This window comes from Miniopterus schreibersii (assembly GCF_964146895.1).
Source record: "Miniopterus schreibersii genome assembly, chromosome: X".
In the NCBI taxonomy this organism is placed as follows: Eukaryota; Metazoa; Chordata; class Mammalia; order Chiroptera; family Miniopteridae; genus Miniopterus; species Miniopterus schreibersii.
In genome coordinates, this window is record NC_138104.1 from 94,012,429 (window position 1) to 94,027,404 (window position 14,976).

Genomic DNA, 14,976 nt, shown 5'->3' on the forward strand with positions numbered 1-14,976 from the left:
TCACCCCAATAACTTTATTTAAAAAATTTTTTAAAAGTAGATGTATGAAAATGGGGGCCTGCAGGCTTCTCTTGTATTCATGAAGAGGAGTGGGATACTCAAATGTGGGGGGTTGGCATGTGAAACCTTAAGTTCTGGCGGTGTCCAGGCCCTGTTTGGAATTATTTTTAGCACCACCCAGTGACAGAACTGAAAATGGCAGTTGTTTATCAAATTCAAGAAGAAACAGAACAGCCATGCCGGCTCATTCTTGCCTGTAAGCTTCATGGAGCTGGGGTCACGGCCATGTTGTTGAGTGAAGGGATGAACATCCCCTAGGAATCTGGGCCCTAACTTCTAGGCGCATAACTCTAGTTGGGCAGAAGACCCTTAGGGCAGGTGCTCTCAGGGTCCCACCAGTTTCTCAGTTTACACTTGCCTCTGCGTGCCAAGGCTACTCACTGAAAACCCATGCAGCGCTTTTGCCTGAAGCTTTTATAAAACAATAACAACAGCAACAATTCTGATTATAGGGGCACATGCAGCATCTGGAATTAGATATTTATTTAATGCTCCCACCTGCAGCTGGATCAACTACTGATGACTGGAGAGCTGGGGAATAAATGTTTAGCTTCCTCACTTCCAGTCGGGATACCTGGCCACATGTTCTAGTGTCTCCCAGAGGTCCCCAGTGAGACTGAGTCCTGGGTGCCCACAGCGGACACTTGCTGGAGAGTCCTCCCTCGACTGGCTTCCTGCTGCCCCCTCTTTCATGTCCCCATTTCCTGACCGGTGTTTTTGGACATTACTTCCCAAAGTCGCAGCTTGCGCTCAAACCCTTAACTCGATTGTACATGGAGCCCACAAGTTAAACCTAAAGTAGAAGACCTAACAATGGGCAGCTTTCAAAATAGCAGAAACAATATTCTCAAGAGGATTTCTTAGAGAGCAAGGAGATAAAAATAGCTTCCCAATTCCCTCCTTTTGTTTAAAATCTGAATTCTGAAGTTGAAGGCACGACATATTATTCAGGGCTTCCCATATGAAATACCAACTGGTGTTGATTTCCTTTTTCTTTTTTTCTTTTAAAGGTTAGAGATTACTCACCTCCCCTGCTGGTCATTAAATCAGTCTGGCAGGATTCCTCGGAAGTTCTGTGGCCTTCCGGGCATGTGGGTAGCACAGGCAGTGCTGCAGACAGGCCTGCTTGCTGTGAGGTGCTACCGAGCAGGTGACTTCAAAGGTCTGTTTCAAGCCTATCTCAGGTATCACTTGGGGCTCACACTGAGCCCCAGAGTCAGGTACCAGATGGCCCATGTCACAAGGTCAAAGTTGATCAGATTCCCAGCACCTTACATCTCTCTAGCTCCTGTGCTAAGAGATGCTGCAACCTATCAGGCAGGAAACAAATAATTTCTCTGAGCCTATTTCTTCTCTTAGTTACCATAAGGAGTCGCCCATTAAATGTTCAGCTGTTTTGTGAGGTGTGTAAGTCTGGTGAATCCCGAGAGGTTCATTGTTTGTGTTAATTTAAAAAAAATCATCCTTCTCTAAGTCTAATGCAGCACCCATCAAGACACTCTGAGTCATTAAAAAGGTGGGCTTCTTCTCACACTCCCGCTTTATATTTAAATTTCAGTTCTAATTAGCAGTTTACCCAAAGTTTGTCCCAAATGCGTATCTGCACGAGGAGGTAAAAGACTGCTCTGCAGATCTAAATGAGATGAGCAAGGTAGGCATCTGAGGATACTAGTCACACAAATGAAATGTGTTCAGAAATCAGACAACCCTGGAATAGTATTATGCTTGGATTATTTGGATATACCTCCTATGAAATGAAAGGAAAATGAAAAGCAGTCTTGATCTCTTTTTAAATTTCCCCTAGTGCAAAAATAAAGTGCAAAAGCACTAAGACTAAGATAATATTAAATGTCAACTGTAATTGAAAAATTGAAAAAGTTTTTTAAAGGCAACTGGCTGGTTCAGCAGATGCACAAACGCTGCCCTTTCAGGCCTGGGCTCAATCTTTTCTAAGAGTATCTGCCACTCAGAAAACTCACCGAAGGAACTGGACTGCTCAAGATGTCACGGCACCTGCCACCAGACAAAGCACCCTGAGATTCGAAGAACAGATTCCAGCCTCAGCATCTGCGGAGATGACCTTTAAGGTGCCTTCCAAACCCAAGGGTCTCTGATCCCCTGTTCCTTGGGTGCAAGTTTTCTTTTGACATTTTATGTTCAGAAAGGCAAAGCAGCTGGACCAGGCAACAAAGCGCTGCCCCCCACCTCCTCGGCAGGCCACCACTCACAGCGGGGTCCTACACACTGCCGGGAGAAGCAGGGCCTCGGGGGACTGCTGCAGACTGACAGTCAGAACTGCTGCTAATGCGCACTCTAAGTCTCAAGGCCAGGGTCAGTTCAGCAGCTTTGCAGTCCAAGCAGTGAGACTGTGTTCAGTTTCTTGGGTTCCTCTACAGCGGGACTTCGACCGTAAAGGACAGAGCCATAGGAGATAGCAAGATAACAGCATCTTGGGGAAGGTCACACTGGAAAACTGCCCAAAAGAGCATTTCCTCAGAGGTCATAGTATTTGTCCCCAAAGTTCTGTAAGATTTTGGCATTTTGCATAATCAATGCAGGTGCAAAAAACCCACACACCTAATACAACAGAAGAAACAGACAAATGAACCCCTTCAAGCAGGGTTAGGGCCAGGTAATTCTGTGCTGTGGGGGGCTGGCCTGTGCACACAGGGTGCTTAGCAGCATCCACGAACTCCACCCACTAGATGCCAGTAGCAACCTACTGCCAATTATGACAATAAAAAATGTCTTTAACCACTGCCAAATGTCCCCTGGGGGGGCACAATCGGCCCTGGTTGAGAACTACTGCCCTAGAGGTTAACAGTACTGGCTTCTGGGAAATGCTCTACTCAAGAAGTTTTGGAATTCAGTGCAGGAACTTCTTTATGTAAAGGACTAAAGAGTAAGTACTTTTGGCTTTGAGAGCCACATGCCATCTCTGCCTCATACTCTTCTTGGTTTTGCTATAATTTTTAAAAAATGTAAAAACATCTGAGCTCGAAAACAGGCCGAAATATGCTGATCCTTAGACTGTAGAGAAAGAAACGTTGGTGATGGCCCGTAATGATGCAAAGTGCTGAGGCAGTCTTTGGAAAAACTGGGATCTTGATCCAGCTATCAGGTCTTTGCGACCCCGAGCTAGCAATGATTCTGCCCTTCTTGGAAAACATAAAAAGTTTAAATGTAATGGAAACTCAATATTTGAACAAAATGACATTCCCCAGTAAGTGGAACAATGTCCACATAGCAACGATGTGTCCTTCCCTTGGTCTGGAAAAAAATCTCCCACGAGGTTCCTCTGAAGAAGAGAACATTTCCCTACCCAATTTCAAAACTGAAACCTACAGAGACAAACAAGGAAAGAAGGAACAAGGGTATCTTGGAAAAAGAGAAGCCTATCAACTGCCTGCAAAGCTGTAAAAATAAAGATGCCATCTTGAAAATACATTTTAAAGTGGTTTCGATGGAATTTTCTTTACCGGCCACATAAGGGCCTGAGTAAACCAGGGCAGGCCCATTCGACAAGTATTTATTGAGGGTCCACTCCACTGTGTGGGAGGCACTGGCCTCGACTGCCCTGGACCCCGACCGGGGCACAGAGCTCAGACATGAAATTGCCACATTCGACCATCCAGAGATTTGTTTCCAGTAAAATATTCCATCTTTCCACATTTGGGTATCACTAATTACAAATATTTTATGCTTTACTTTGGGCACTTACGAGTTTCTAGACAGGGTGGGGCAAAAGTGGGTTTATAGCTGTTCATATGGAAAATAATATAATGAGTAATAAATAATAACACAAGAATAAACTCTGTGCTTCACATGCTCGCAACCGTAAACCTACTTTTACCCCACCCTGTATGTGGATTTTCATTGACATCAGAAAAAATCAGTCAACAGAATGTTCTGATGATCCAATTACCACTGTTAGAACAACGGTATGAGACGAGCATGAGACTTTGGTCAAATATACTTCGTTTGGATGACAAAAGTGTACATTTTAAATCATTCAAGTAGTTTATCACAGGCGAGGCAGTACATTATAGTGAAAAGAGCACCGTGCTGGCGGTCAAAAACCCTGGGTCCCAGTCTTGGCTCTGTCTTTGTCTTTTTCCCATGGGTAATTTGGTTAGTTTTTAAAGAGTTTTTCTCACCTGTAAAATGATCACAGCACTTTCCTGCCTACCCTGAGGCATCTACTGTATTTAAACATCCTGCATCTTTGCATTTTATAAAGTGTTATATGGGTGACAGCATTATTCTACGGACTGGGCTAACCTGGTTCTTCATTCTCCACAGATGATTCTGCAGTAAATCAAGGTATTGTCTTGGTCACAGCCCAGATCAATTATCAACAAGACCTTCTTACACATATCTATAAAAGCTCATGAGACATTACCCAGAAATTTGCTCTGAGAGAAGCACTGTGGATTTTCTGTTAAAATATGATGATGAGCTAAATTTAATCTTCTAGGGAAATGAAGACTTTTGAAGATCAACATTTCTTTAAAGAGGTTCAGAAATTAATGGCTGATCCCTTACCAGCATCATCAGGCCCCACCCACTTTCACCCCAAATTCCATCTTTGCCACACAGCCTTCAGAGGAAACCATGGCGAGGGAGAGTCACCCCGCTCATAGTCTGGGGTCAGATTCTACGCTGCACAGAGCACGGCAGTCACGTGCCTTGAACAAATATGAGAAAGCGCCTCCAAACCAGATCAGCTGGCTTTTCAAATGGGGATTATTTTTTTGTGATACTCTCCATTATGTTTTAAAAAATCAACCTGGGTTTTTCTTTTTTGTCACCTTCCTATCCCAGTCTCTATTTGATCAGAACGTAGCTGGACTAACATCCCAAGAAGGATCCCCTTCATTGAACAGGTGCGACCAGGACACTATGAGGCGTAAAGGACACCGCCCTGTAAGTTACTTTCTCTGGGCTCGTAGTGGGGCCTGCAAAAGCCTCCAGCCCTGCTTGGGCTCCGCCGCTTCACTTCTAACGCGATGCGATAAAACAGGCAGGGGCCGGCTGGTGTGCGTGCAGTGTTAGCTGTCAGGGCTGTCCCCGATGCCAACAACAGAGTAGCAGGACACCACTAGGAAGGGCAGAAACAGTGACTCCCTCTCCTAACATCTTTTATAAAAGACAAGTCTTCGTCATGTGTCTAATGGAAAAAAAGAAAAAAATAAGTGCTCATTCTCACACTTTGCATTACCATGACTACTGAGGTCCATTTTTCTGTCTTCTGGCTCCATACCTACCAAATATAGGAGTTGGTTGTAGAAAGACAAAAATGGATACATAAAACCAAAGGCCATTCCCCCAGTTCCATACACCTGGGTTTTTATTAGCTGTATGAGTTTATTTGGCCAGAGAGCCAACAGCTAGAAATCAGTCCTGACCACTGTTTGAGTGCGTTTCGAGTTTTCTGAGTTTTCCTAGACACCTAGAACTCGAAAAACCATCCCGTTCCTTAAAACAATTCACTGTCAAGACCACAGTCCTTTAAAGTTGCCCTTTAGACATGGAGGCAAAGCCAGTCTCTTTCTCTCTTCAACTTTCTCTTATAATGCAGTTTCCTGTCGTAAACAGATCAAAGTCAAATAGGAGAGAAACAGTCCAGTTGAAAAGAGATCTGATGTGCCTGTTGATGTCTCATTAACCTTGAGAGTGAATGTAACTGGTGACTGCCTGTCACACCGGCCTGAGGGTTTGTTAGGGGGCAAAAATCTCACAAAAACCAACGACAAAAATCCAGTGGAAACATCACCTGGGGGAGGGGTGGATACAAAGAGAAATATCATTTAGTAGATCATCTATCAAAACATGGGGCAGCTTTCCAACTGTCAGGAATGGCTAAATTATAGTTTCCTTAAGCCTGTGATGAAACTACTACGTGTTTTCTTTCTTTTCTTAAAAAAAACCAACAAAAAACATTTGGAGCTGTATTTGTTTGTGTGCCAAAATATGTTCACTGAGGTATGGGTGTGTGTGGGGGAATACTTTGATGTTGGAACTATATTGTGAGAAAAGCAAACATCTTGGAATATATGTTACTAAGGCTCTGTGATGAGTATGTGTGATGTGCGTGCCAAAATATCACCAGCCACCCAATGTGGGAATGCCCTAATTCCACTGAGTCCCTCGTCAGATTCCCCTCATTACTAATTACTGATTGATAATATGTCAACAGAGGGAGGAAAATTAGCTTGTCTCTAGGGATAGAGGGTTGCCTGTAGAGGAAAAGAGAAGGAAAGAGTTCCCCAGGTTCACTGGCTGACTCCCCTTGGGATAAGAAGACTAGAAACCTAACTAGCTCCTAATCCCAGCTCTAGACCAGAGACCCCCACGAAAGCAGCACCTCCCATCCCTCTGGCCCGGCTCTAGCCGGGGCTGGTTCCCGACTGGTGTCCCCAGAGGAGCACCTGAACTAAACAAGCCTCACAATCCCCAATGGGCATTTAGATGGAACCTTCTCACTTATTCTTGCTTTTCTCTCCCAAGGTCTCCACTTTTCCATCTTTAGCCCCCACTCCTCTGCTTTTCTTAGGAACTTCCAGAAAGTTATCACCATTAACCTCACTTTTCACATCAAATCCCCACCTCAGGCTGATGGCACAACCTGTTTCTGCGAGAGTCACCCTCTAACCAGCTGCTTGCTTTCCTGTGCTCTTCTCAGGGCCACACAGCCTAGTGTCTGTCCTCACCCTCTGGCTCTGCCCCTCACCCTCACGGCCAGATGAGCCCAAATAAAAGCCCATCAACGGAATCCCTCTTTTCCTAAGGAAGTTTTTGCATTTCGGAGGAGAGGAGATACTGTGAAAGATTAAATACGTGTGAATTACAACCATCATTTCCTACCCTAGAAGACAGAGATGGCTCCCTCGCTCCCAGGAAGAGGGCAGCAGGGCAGCCCCTGTCCTTGTCAGGGACCACAGGTCTTTCTGGGTGGGTGGGAGGCATCTTCCTCACCGTCCGACTTCACATTCCTTTGCTCCTCACAGTCCCTCCAAACAGCCCTTCCCGAAACACTCCGGGGGCCAGAGGAAGGGAGAAAAGGAGAGGAAGGGGAGATGGGTCTCTGAATCCCCACATGCACAGTATTTTGCTTTCAACTAGCAAGACTTTTTTTTAGTAGGCATTTTCTTGTTCTGCTCCTTCCTGGCCCAGTTGCCCCAAGCCTCCCAACCCCCAAGACCACTGCAACCAAAACAAGCGCACTGACCACGGCACCCTGGCTGCCGCCGCCCCAACTGTTGCAGCAGCTGTCTGGGTGGCGACGACAGCGGCGAGGGCAGGGCCGGGCCGGGCCGGGACCGGACGCTCCCGCTCCGGAGGCTGGGAGGCTCCGGGCGGCCTCCGAGGGGCGCTCGGTGCAGGGGAGCCCCTGCGGCAGCCGCCTGGGACAGGAGAGGCGGCGCTCTCAGCCCGGACCCCGCGCACAGCCAGCCCAGCCGCGGCAGCGGCGCCGGCGGAGGCTGCCCGCGCTCGGCCCCCTCTCACCTTTAAGATCAGGTCCGTGTGATGCTGGTCCAGCATGTTGGCTTTCTGGAAGGAGGTGACGATGACCCGGCCGTAGCGCCCAGGGGTCTGCAGGTCCGAGTAGAGCCGGTGCTTGGAGCGGTTGACCGGGAAGAGGCTGTTCACGAGGTTGCGCTCGATCTTGGCGAGGCTGTGCTGGGGCGCCAGCAGGTGCTCCACGCTGTCCTCGACCTGGTAGCGGCTGAAGCTGGCGCCGAGCAGGATGGAGATGAGCACGGGCGCCGAGGCGAAGAAGACCGGGTGACTGGCAATGAAGTGGCCGAGCCGGGAGAAACACGTCCTCAAGCCCCTGTGCAGAACCTGCCGCAGCATCCTAGAGCAGAGCGGGCGCGGGAGGAGGGCGAGGCGCACGCTCGGCGCGGGCTCGGGCGGCGGCGGCGGCGGTGGCGGTGGTGGCGCCCGCGGTGGCGACGGCGGCGGCGGCGGCGGCGAAGGCGAAGGCGAGACCCGGAGCTCTCCCGGAGCCGCGGCACCACCATCGGGGAGTCCCGCGCCGCGCCTCGGGATGGTCCCCTCCGGCGGGAGACACGCCCTCCTGCCCGCGGCCGCGCCGGCTCGGAGAGCCCCCCAGCCTGGCGGCCTCGGTGCTGCCCCCACCCCGCCCTCCCCGGTGCGCCCTCCCCACCCTCCGCCGCCTCCCCGCCCGAGGGGCTCCGCGCGGCTGGGCTGGGTCCCGGCTCAGTGCGGAAGGGGCCCGGGGCAGCCCCCGCGGCGCGTCATGACCCCACTCACCCGACCCCGAAGGCCAACGGAACGGGGTGGCTCGGGGAGCGGCGGCGGCGCTATCTCGGGGAGACTCTGCGCGCCAGCCTAGGAACACGAGGACGGAGAATTCCAGGCTACACCCAGTCCCCTCCCCTCCCCACGCTCCCCTCCCCCGGCCCGCCGCTCACGCCTTCTCCTCCCCTGTATCCTCCGGGGAGACCCAGAGATGAATAAAGAAATGGCCCCGATTTTCCAAACAAAAAGTAAAGAGTTCTCCCGGGGGGCATCAGGCGGACCCGCTCAGAGCCGAGCTCCCCCAGAGGCGGAAAGGAGGAGGCTGAAGACTGCGTGCGCCCCGGCTCTCGCCAAGCTCAGGTGGTGGCGCGCACTGGCTGGTGCGGAGAGGGGGTGGGGAGCGAAGACGCTCGAACGTGGAAATCACGCCTCCTCTCAAGTAAGAGCCATTTAAAATATCCCAACACCGCAGTTTCCGCGGGACCACGGAGTCCGAGTGTGCGTCTGGGGCACGTCCACCCGAGAGGCGCCTGTGGAGAATCTTTAGACTAACCCTCATCTAGGATCGCTCCCGACGGTTTGGGGTTGGGCAGTTCTGCTGCGCACCCCTCGACCTCCCCACCCCGTGCCCCAGTAATAAAAGTGTCGATAATGATGGTCAGTCGGTGGAGCCGCGGGCCGCCAGGGCTCCGGTGCTCGCGGACTCCCGGCTCTCCGCCCAGCCTCCCGCTCCTCCTCCTCTCCTCCTCCCCCGCCCCCTCTGTCGTCACTGGCGGGTCTGGGGGACCTGGTGCGGCGGGGCTGGAGCGGGCGCCCCTGCGGGTGTAGAGTGTTTGTGAACAGCTGGTCGGGGAGTCCTTAGCGTTACTCCCCTTCTCTCCTCCACCCCGCCCTCTCCTGCTCAAACGCGCGAGTGTGGGGAGTGGGGGACACCTCCGCTCAGACCTGGAGCGATTCGGGTCTCTGAGCGCGCCGAGCCGCAGGGGGCGCGGGGGAGCCCCGGGGCGCCGAAGGCTCGGCAAAGTTGGGCGTGTACGTGTGAGCGCCAGCCTTAAGCTAGCGGGCGGCCACTGTGCTTCCCCTCGAACTCCCCCTCCAGAGAATTCCCCGAGAAGGCGGGCGCCGGCCTCGGGCCCGGGATAGACCTGCGGCGGCGGGAACGGCCATGCACAGGTACCATTTAGCGCCTTTCGCTGCGCGCTCCAAGCCCCGGGGTCCACTGCAACGCAGACCGGGCCGGATCTCGGAGTCTGGGCCACTGTGTCGCCAAGCCCGGTCATGGGGGTGAGGACTGGGGCGTGGCGAGGGGGTCCCCAGGCTTTGCTCTCCCAGTGCTCGGCCTTCACATACCACGCCCCTGGTCGCTCCTGCTTGGCCTCCTAGTCCCAAGGGTCAAGCCCGAGGCGGCCGAGAATAGAGGCGCGGTCCCTGGCTGTGGCCCGCTCGCCTGAACGTGGACATGCATATTAATCAAAGCTGAGGGAAGATGGACTGGGGCGAGGAGGAGGAAGAGGAGGGGAAGAGGAAGAGAGGGGAAGGGGAGAGGGACAGGGACGGGGAGAGGGAAGTGGGTGGGAGACCCGACTCCGGGAGGTATTACTCCCCGATGCCAAGCGGCCCTGCACTTCTCAAACTGAACTTGGGAACTTGCACGTTGGAAACAGGAAGTCGTGGGCTGGGAAATCCTCCTTTTTTGGTTTCTCTCCTCCCTTCCCCCAGGCCAGACCCTCCTTCCTATATTCCCTCAACAACACCTGAAACTGCTTCGGCGGGGGTGGGGGGGGAACCGCTCCGCTCTGCCCGCGCTTCCCGGGTCCCTCCAGCCATCTGTAGCCTCCTGCACTTTCTCGGCGCCCTCGCTGCTCGCCACACCGCGCACCGCTTCCCCAAGCTCCCCCTGGGCGCCTAAGTTCACCTGCGGCACCAGCCAGCACCTCGCCCCACCGCTCCGTGTCGCCTTCCCAGGGAGGCACATGTCGGGAGGGGCTAGAAATTCCCCTGCTACACTCCACTGCGCCCTTCCCCCGGCATCTTAATTTCTGCTCGCGGTTCCGCCGCCGCTCTGCAGCGCTTTGCTGATTCACGATGATCGCGGAGGGAAAAGCCTCATTGACTTGTGCCCCGGCAAGCGACGCGGCGAGCGCTGGGGGCTGCAAGGGCGCACGCTCTGGGAAACCACCCACCGCTGCGCAGCCGAGGTGCTAAATGGCGGGGTGGGTGCCCTGCGTGGCTGGGGCGGGGGGGGGCTGGAAGACCGAAAGGGGGAGGGGCGCGGCGGTGGGCCATTTGGCGAGCTGGGGGCAGCTGGGGGGTGGGCACTTCTCTGGAGGCCTGAAGTGGGCCGGTTCGAGGGGAGCGAGCAGAGATGGTTCACGCGCCCTGATGCCAGCGCAGCGGCGGAAGTAAGAGAAGGGAAACCAGCCCACGGGGCTCTCCGGGAGCCTTTAACGTTTCGGCGAAGCTCTTTTTATTCTGAAGTCTTTGTCCCTCCAAGGGGTCCCCTCCTAACCTTTAACGTTTCGGCAAAGCTCTTTTTATTCTGAAGTCTTTGTCCCTGCAAGGGGTCCCCTCCTAACCTTGGTTCTCTCGTCCCTGGGACTGACCCCCTTTTAATGTCGGCCTTCACGCCGCCGAAGCGCAGGCGGCCCCTCTCGGCGCCCTGGCCGAGGCTTAGGGGGAAAGCCAGCCTCGCTCAGCCGGCGGGGTGGGCGTGTCGTCCTCCCACACGGGAAGGGCCTTTCCTTTGAGACCCAGGCATCTGCTTCCAGTTCTCCCAACTCTTCCTAATCGTCCTTCTGTACATTTGGGGAAACTCCCGCCCTGCCTGCTTGAATTCCGAGGCACCCAGCGGCCTGGGAGTTTCTCTCTCTGCCACTTTCTATTACGGGCAATCCAGTTAGTATTGTCAAAATTAAGTTGGAGCAAGAAAGGAGAGAGGGTGTTGTCTCCTCTTTGGATTAGACATTCAGGGCGCCCGTTGCCACCACCAAAGGCTTGCATTTGCATTTGGGACAGTGACCTTGGGAACAGAGCTTCCACCAGTACATTCGTAAATTATCCCTTTTCCTGATTAAAAATTAATACATACTAATTGTAGAAAATTTTAAATTAATAAGAGAAAGAAGGCAGCAAAAAGACACCTGTATCTCTGTACCCTCATCAGCTTTCAAAGGGACCCTGTGTTGGTAAGGTATTGTACACATGGGCAACGTTATATAAAGTCAGGGCTGTTGCGTCCATAGCCATTAAGTTGAGTCCTTGCTCCACTACTTACTGTGATGCTTTGAGTAACTTAACCTCTTTCTGCCACACTCTTCTCTTCTGCAAAATGGCAGTAATAATAGTACCTACGCCATAGAGCTGTGGTGAGCATTAGATAGGTCAAGAGGTGTAAGGCACCACCCCGCAGGCCTGGCTTAGAGGTTGAGTGTGGACCATGAACCAGGAGGTCAGGGTTCTGTTCAGTGCGGGGCGGGGCACAGGCCGGTTCCGGCTGGATCCCCAGCAGGGGGCGTGCGCGAGGCAGCAGATCAGTGACTCTCACCTTGATGTTTCTGTCTCCCTCGCTCCCTCTCCCTTCCTCTCTCTGAAATCAATAAAAAACATATTTTTTTTAAAAAATAAAAGATGTAAGGCACTAAAAACAAGGCCTGGAATGTCACAAATACCTAGTAACTGGTATTTGTTATAATTCTAGTCTTTTCTGAGTGTGTGTGTGTGTGTGTGTGTGTGTGTGTGTGTGAAAAAGAAAATCAGCCCCTGGCATCCGGAACCTGGCCTGGTATTGTCTGCGCGGACTTCGGGGTGGTAACAGCTGTCCTGGGACTCACGTTTAAGCTTTGGTAGTCTCTCATTGAACCAAAACCATTCCCCACAACACTGATGTCAGATAAGGTCATCCTGTAACTGTGTTGGCTCCAGACAAAATTAAGACCACTGTATAATCATGTCTGAACACAGACAAAACATGAACCTTCTCCAAACCACAAAAATAACCAAACATGTCCATATCCTGGCTAATATGAGTGACTATTGTGGTTTTTCTTAAACAAACTACAGCTTTAGCATCGGTCTAGTCTTTTCACCTTCTAGACAAAGATTTATTAAGGCACCCAATCGTAAAACTAGCCCTGCATCCTGACAGGAGCCAATCCAGAGCAAGCCCTGCTGCCTTAAACCTTTCTTAAAATCACTTAATGCAAGCCCAAATCCTGTAACTCCTTTCTAACACCTTATTGAGACACCCCTCAGTTCTCTGTGGTGCATGTTTTCCCTCACTGCAACAAGAAATAAACCCAGCTTGTTAAACTACTGGTGTGCTCTGGTACTCTTTGGCAGGAGGGCTCCGGCAATGTACATGAAATGTTTATACACTCCCTCCCCCCCCCCCCCCAAAATTGAGGGTCATAATAAACATTCTGTTTGGCAACCATTTTTCCCCATTAAGTAGATCATGAGCATTTTCTCATGTCGATTAATATTGCTATTAAACATTTGAATAGCTGCATAGAATTCCATCCTATGGCTGAGCTTCATTTACATATTTTATGCCATATTGTTGGACATTTGTTTTTTAAATTTTGCTAATATAAATAACACTGAGTTGAACATCCTGTACAGAAATCTCTGCCTGCATCTCTATTTTCTTAGGATTGAATTTAAAAGAGACTGCTCCTAACAGACATCTTTCTAATTATTGTTAAATGGTAAGGAACAAGGGCATTCCTTCGTAGGAATTAAATTTGTTGATAAAAATAAATGAAGTATTCCCACTTGAGGGGGGATTTCTGTCTGTTACATTTGGAACCAGTCTCTTGGCTCAGTCTTGCTCAGAGATACCAAAGAGACTGATCATGGTGTGGAGAGAGTGGGGACTTGAAAGAAAAGCTTATTTGGTTTGATAAGGTTAGAAACAAGGGTCTGCTTTTGTCTAGCAAGTTTGTCAAGCATCAGCGTTCGGTAATCCCACCACCATTTTCTGCCCAAGAAACAAAAAATATTTTCATGCATATATCTTAAATCTAAAGAGGTCTATGTCAACTAGGAAATGACTGTGCATAGCAGGATCATGGAAAGGATATTTGGGTGGCTGCAGTTGAGGGTGGCACTTGGTATAGTGTGTTTATCATCACTTTATACTTTCCTGATCTCAGTAACACTAAAATATTTCTTAAAGCGCTGAGTTTTTCTGCCATTCTAAAAGATCTAGGTAAGACCTCTTGGAGAAGAGAAAAACACATGCAGGAAAGGCCAAAGTATAACAAGGATTATACTTTCATAGTGGGGAAGCTCCCGTGACGGACATCAGCATTACCTTGAGTGCGGATGTTTCCATGAAATATCTCCTGGGACTCAGCCCTGTTTTGACCAAGAGACTGTTATATGCAGAGCGACACTATGCCCCAGAAATTTTACCCAAAGGGGGACTACTGAAGGTATTTTAAACTTGCTATTGAAGAGAGAACATATGTGTGACAAGTCTTAATAGGCTGCTTAAGATAAAGAGACACACTTATGTGCAGGGGATTCCTACTCAAGTGTGCTGATTGGGTCTCTGAGTCTTTCAGGATATTCTGCCAACTCAGTAGGCTCTCAATATTGACATGAATCTTTTAGAAGAATGATCCATCATGACATAAGGAAAAAAGTAATGAAAAATCGTTTTTTTGAATAAACATAAGACTCAGGGCTGAGAGCTATATTTCATGCATAGATCCAGAGAGAAACATTTTGGAACACACTGTCTTGGTGTCTGTGCTCATGTCACCAGAAGGTTGAGGTGGCCAGGTCCAAATCTTTGATTTGCATTTTTTTCTCCTAACAGAAAGCGTGGCTTTAACTTCTCTCCACCTTTCAAAATCCTTCCATTCTTCAAGGCTCCCTTAAAATTCTAGCTCATATATCTAATAAGCTTTCTCTGACTGCCACACCAACATTGATTATTTTAACTCTAGTGAGCAATTTTATTTGAATTAATTCAGTGAACAAGTTCCTACGGTGGTCAACAGCTAAGAGAAATTGAACAAGGAATTCCCTGCTCTCAAGGAATTTGTAGTCTAATAGGGTTGAATAAATCTCCTGAGGATTAAAATATAAGCCCAAGTAAAGGAAATGCTAGAGGAGCAGTCACAACAATATGTGAAAGCTCAAAAAAGGCATAGGTGATATCTGGTTTGTCTCTAGTCTTAGAATACCTTTAGCCTAGAGTTAGCATCTTGCTGTTTTGAGCTTCTTTGTTATGTAATGTTTTATATATATGACCTATACAAATATCTATATCGATAAATATCTGAATTGTAAGTATTACATATCAGTTTTTTGATAGTTTATTGATCACTGGGCCGGACTGGTTGAAGTCCCCTTCTCTCTTCCCTTGGGATAGTCCTAAAGTTTTGAGCTTGGCCAAAGAGGGTGATAGCTCCTCATTCTGGGAATCCCTGAGTAATGCCACTTTGTTGATATTAAACTAAGCGCAGCTGGGGTTTTTCATTAAGTTAAACTGGGTTTTCTTCCACTGCGTCTAAATGAGGAGAGTTTAGGTACATTATTCGGTTTCAGCACCAGGGACAGAGTCATTTAAACCTAGTTCTTCCTCCCCCTTTCAGCCCCCATCACTTGGTTTTAGAGAAATTTTAGAGCTAAAGAGAT

The 14,976-nt window shown here is 49.9% G+C and overlaps 1 protein-coding gene across 1 annotated transcript in view; it reads right to left on the reverse strand.

Annotated features, from left to right (window-relative positions):
• Positions 1 to 7,920, reverse strand: part of PTCHD1 (patched domain containing 1) — a gene marked incomplete at its 5' end in the record, with an annotated part of 56,112 nt that extends 48,192 nt beyond the window's left edge. Inside the window, one exon of the mRNA XM_081124880.1 lies at positions 7,570 to 7,920. Coding sequence (XP_080981006.1) covers positions 7,570 to 7,920 — 351 coding nt within the window. The remainder of the gene's footprint in view (positions 1 to 7,569) is intronic.
• Positions 7,921 to 14,976: the final 7,056 nt, after the last annotated feature.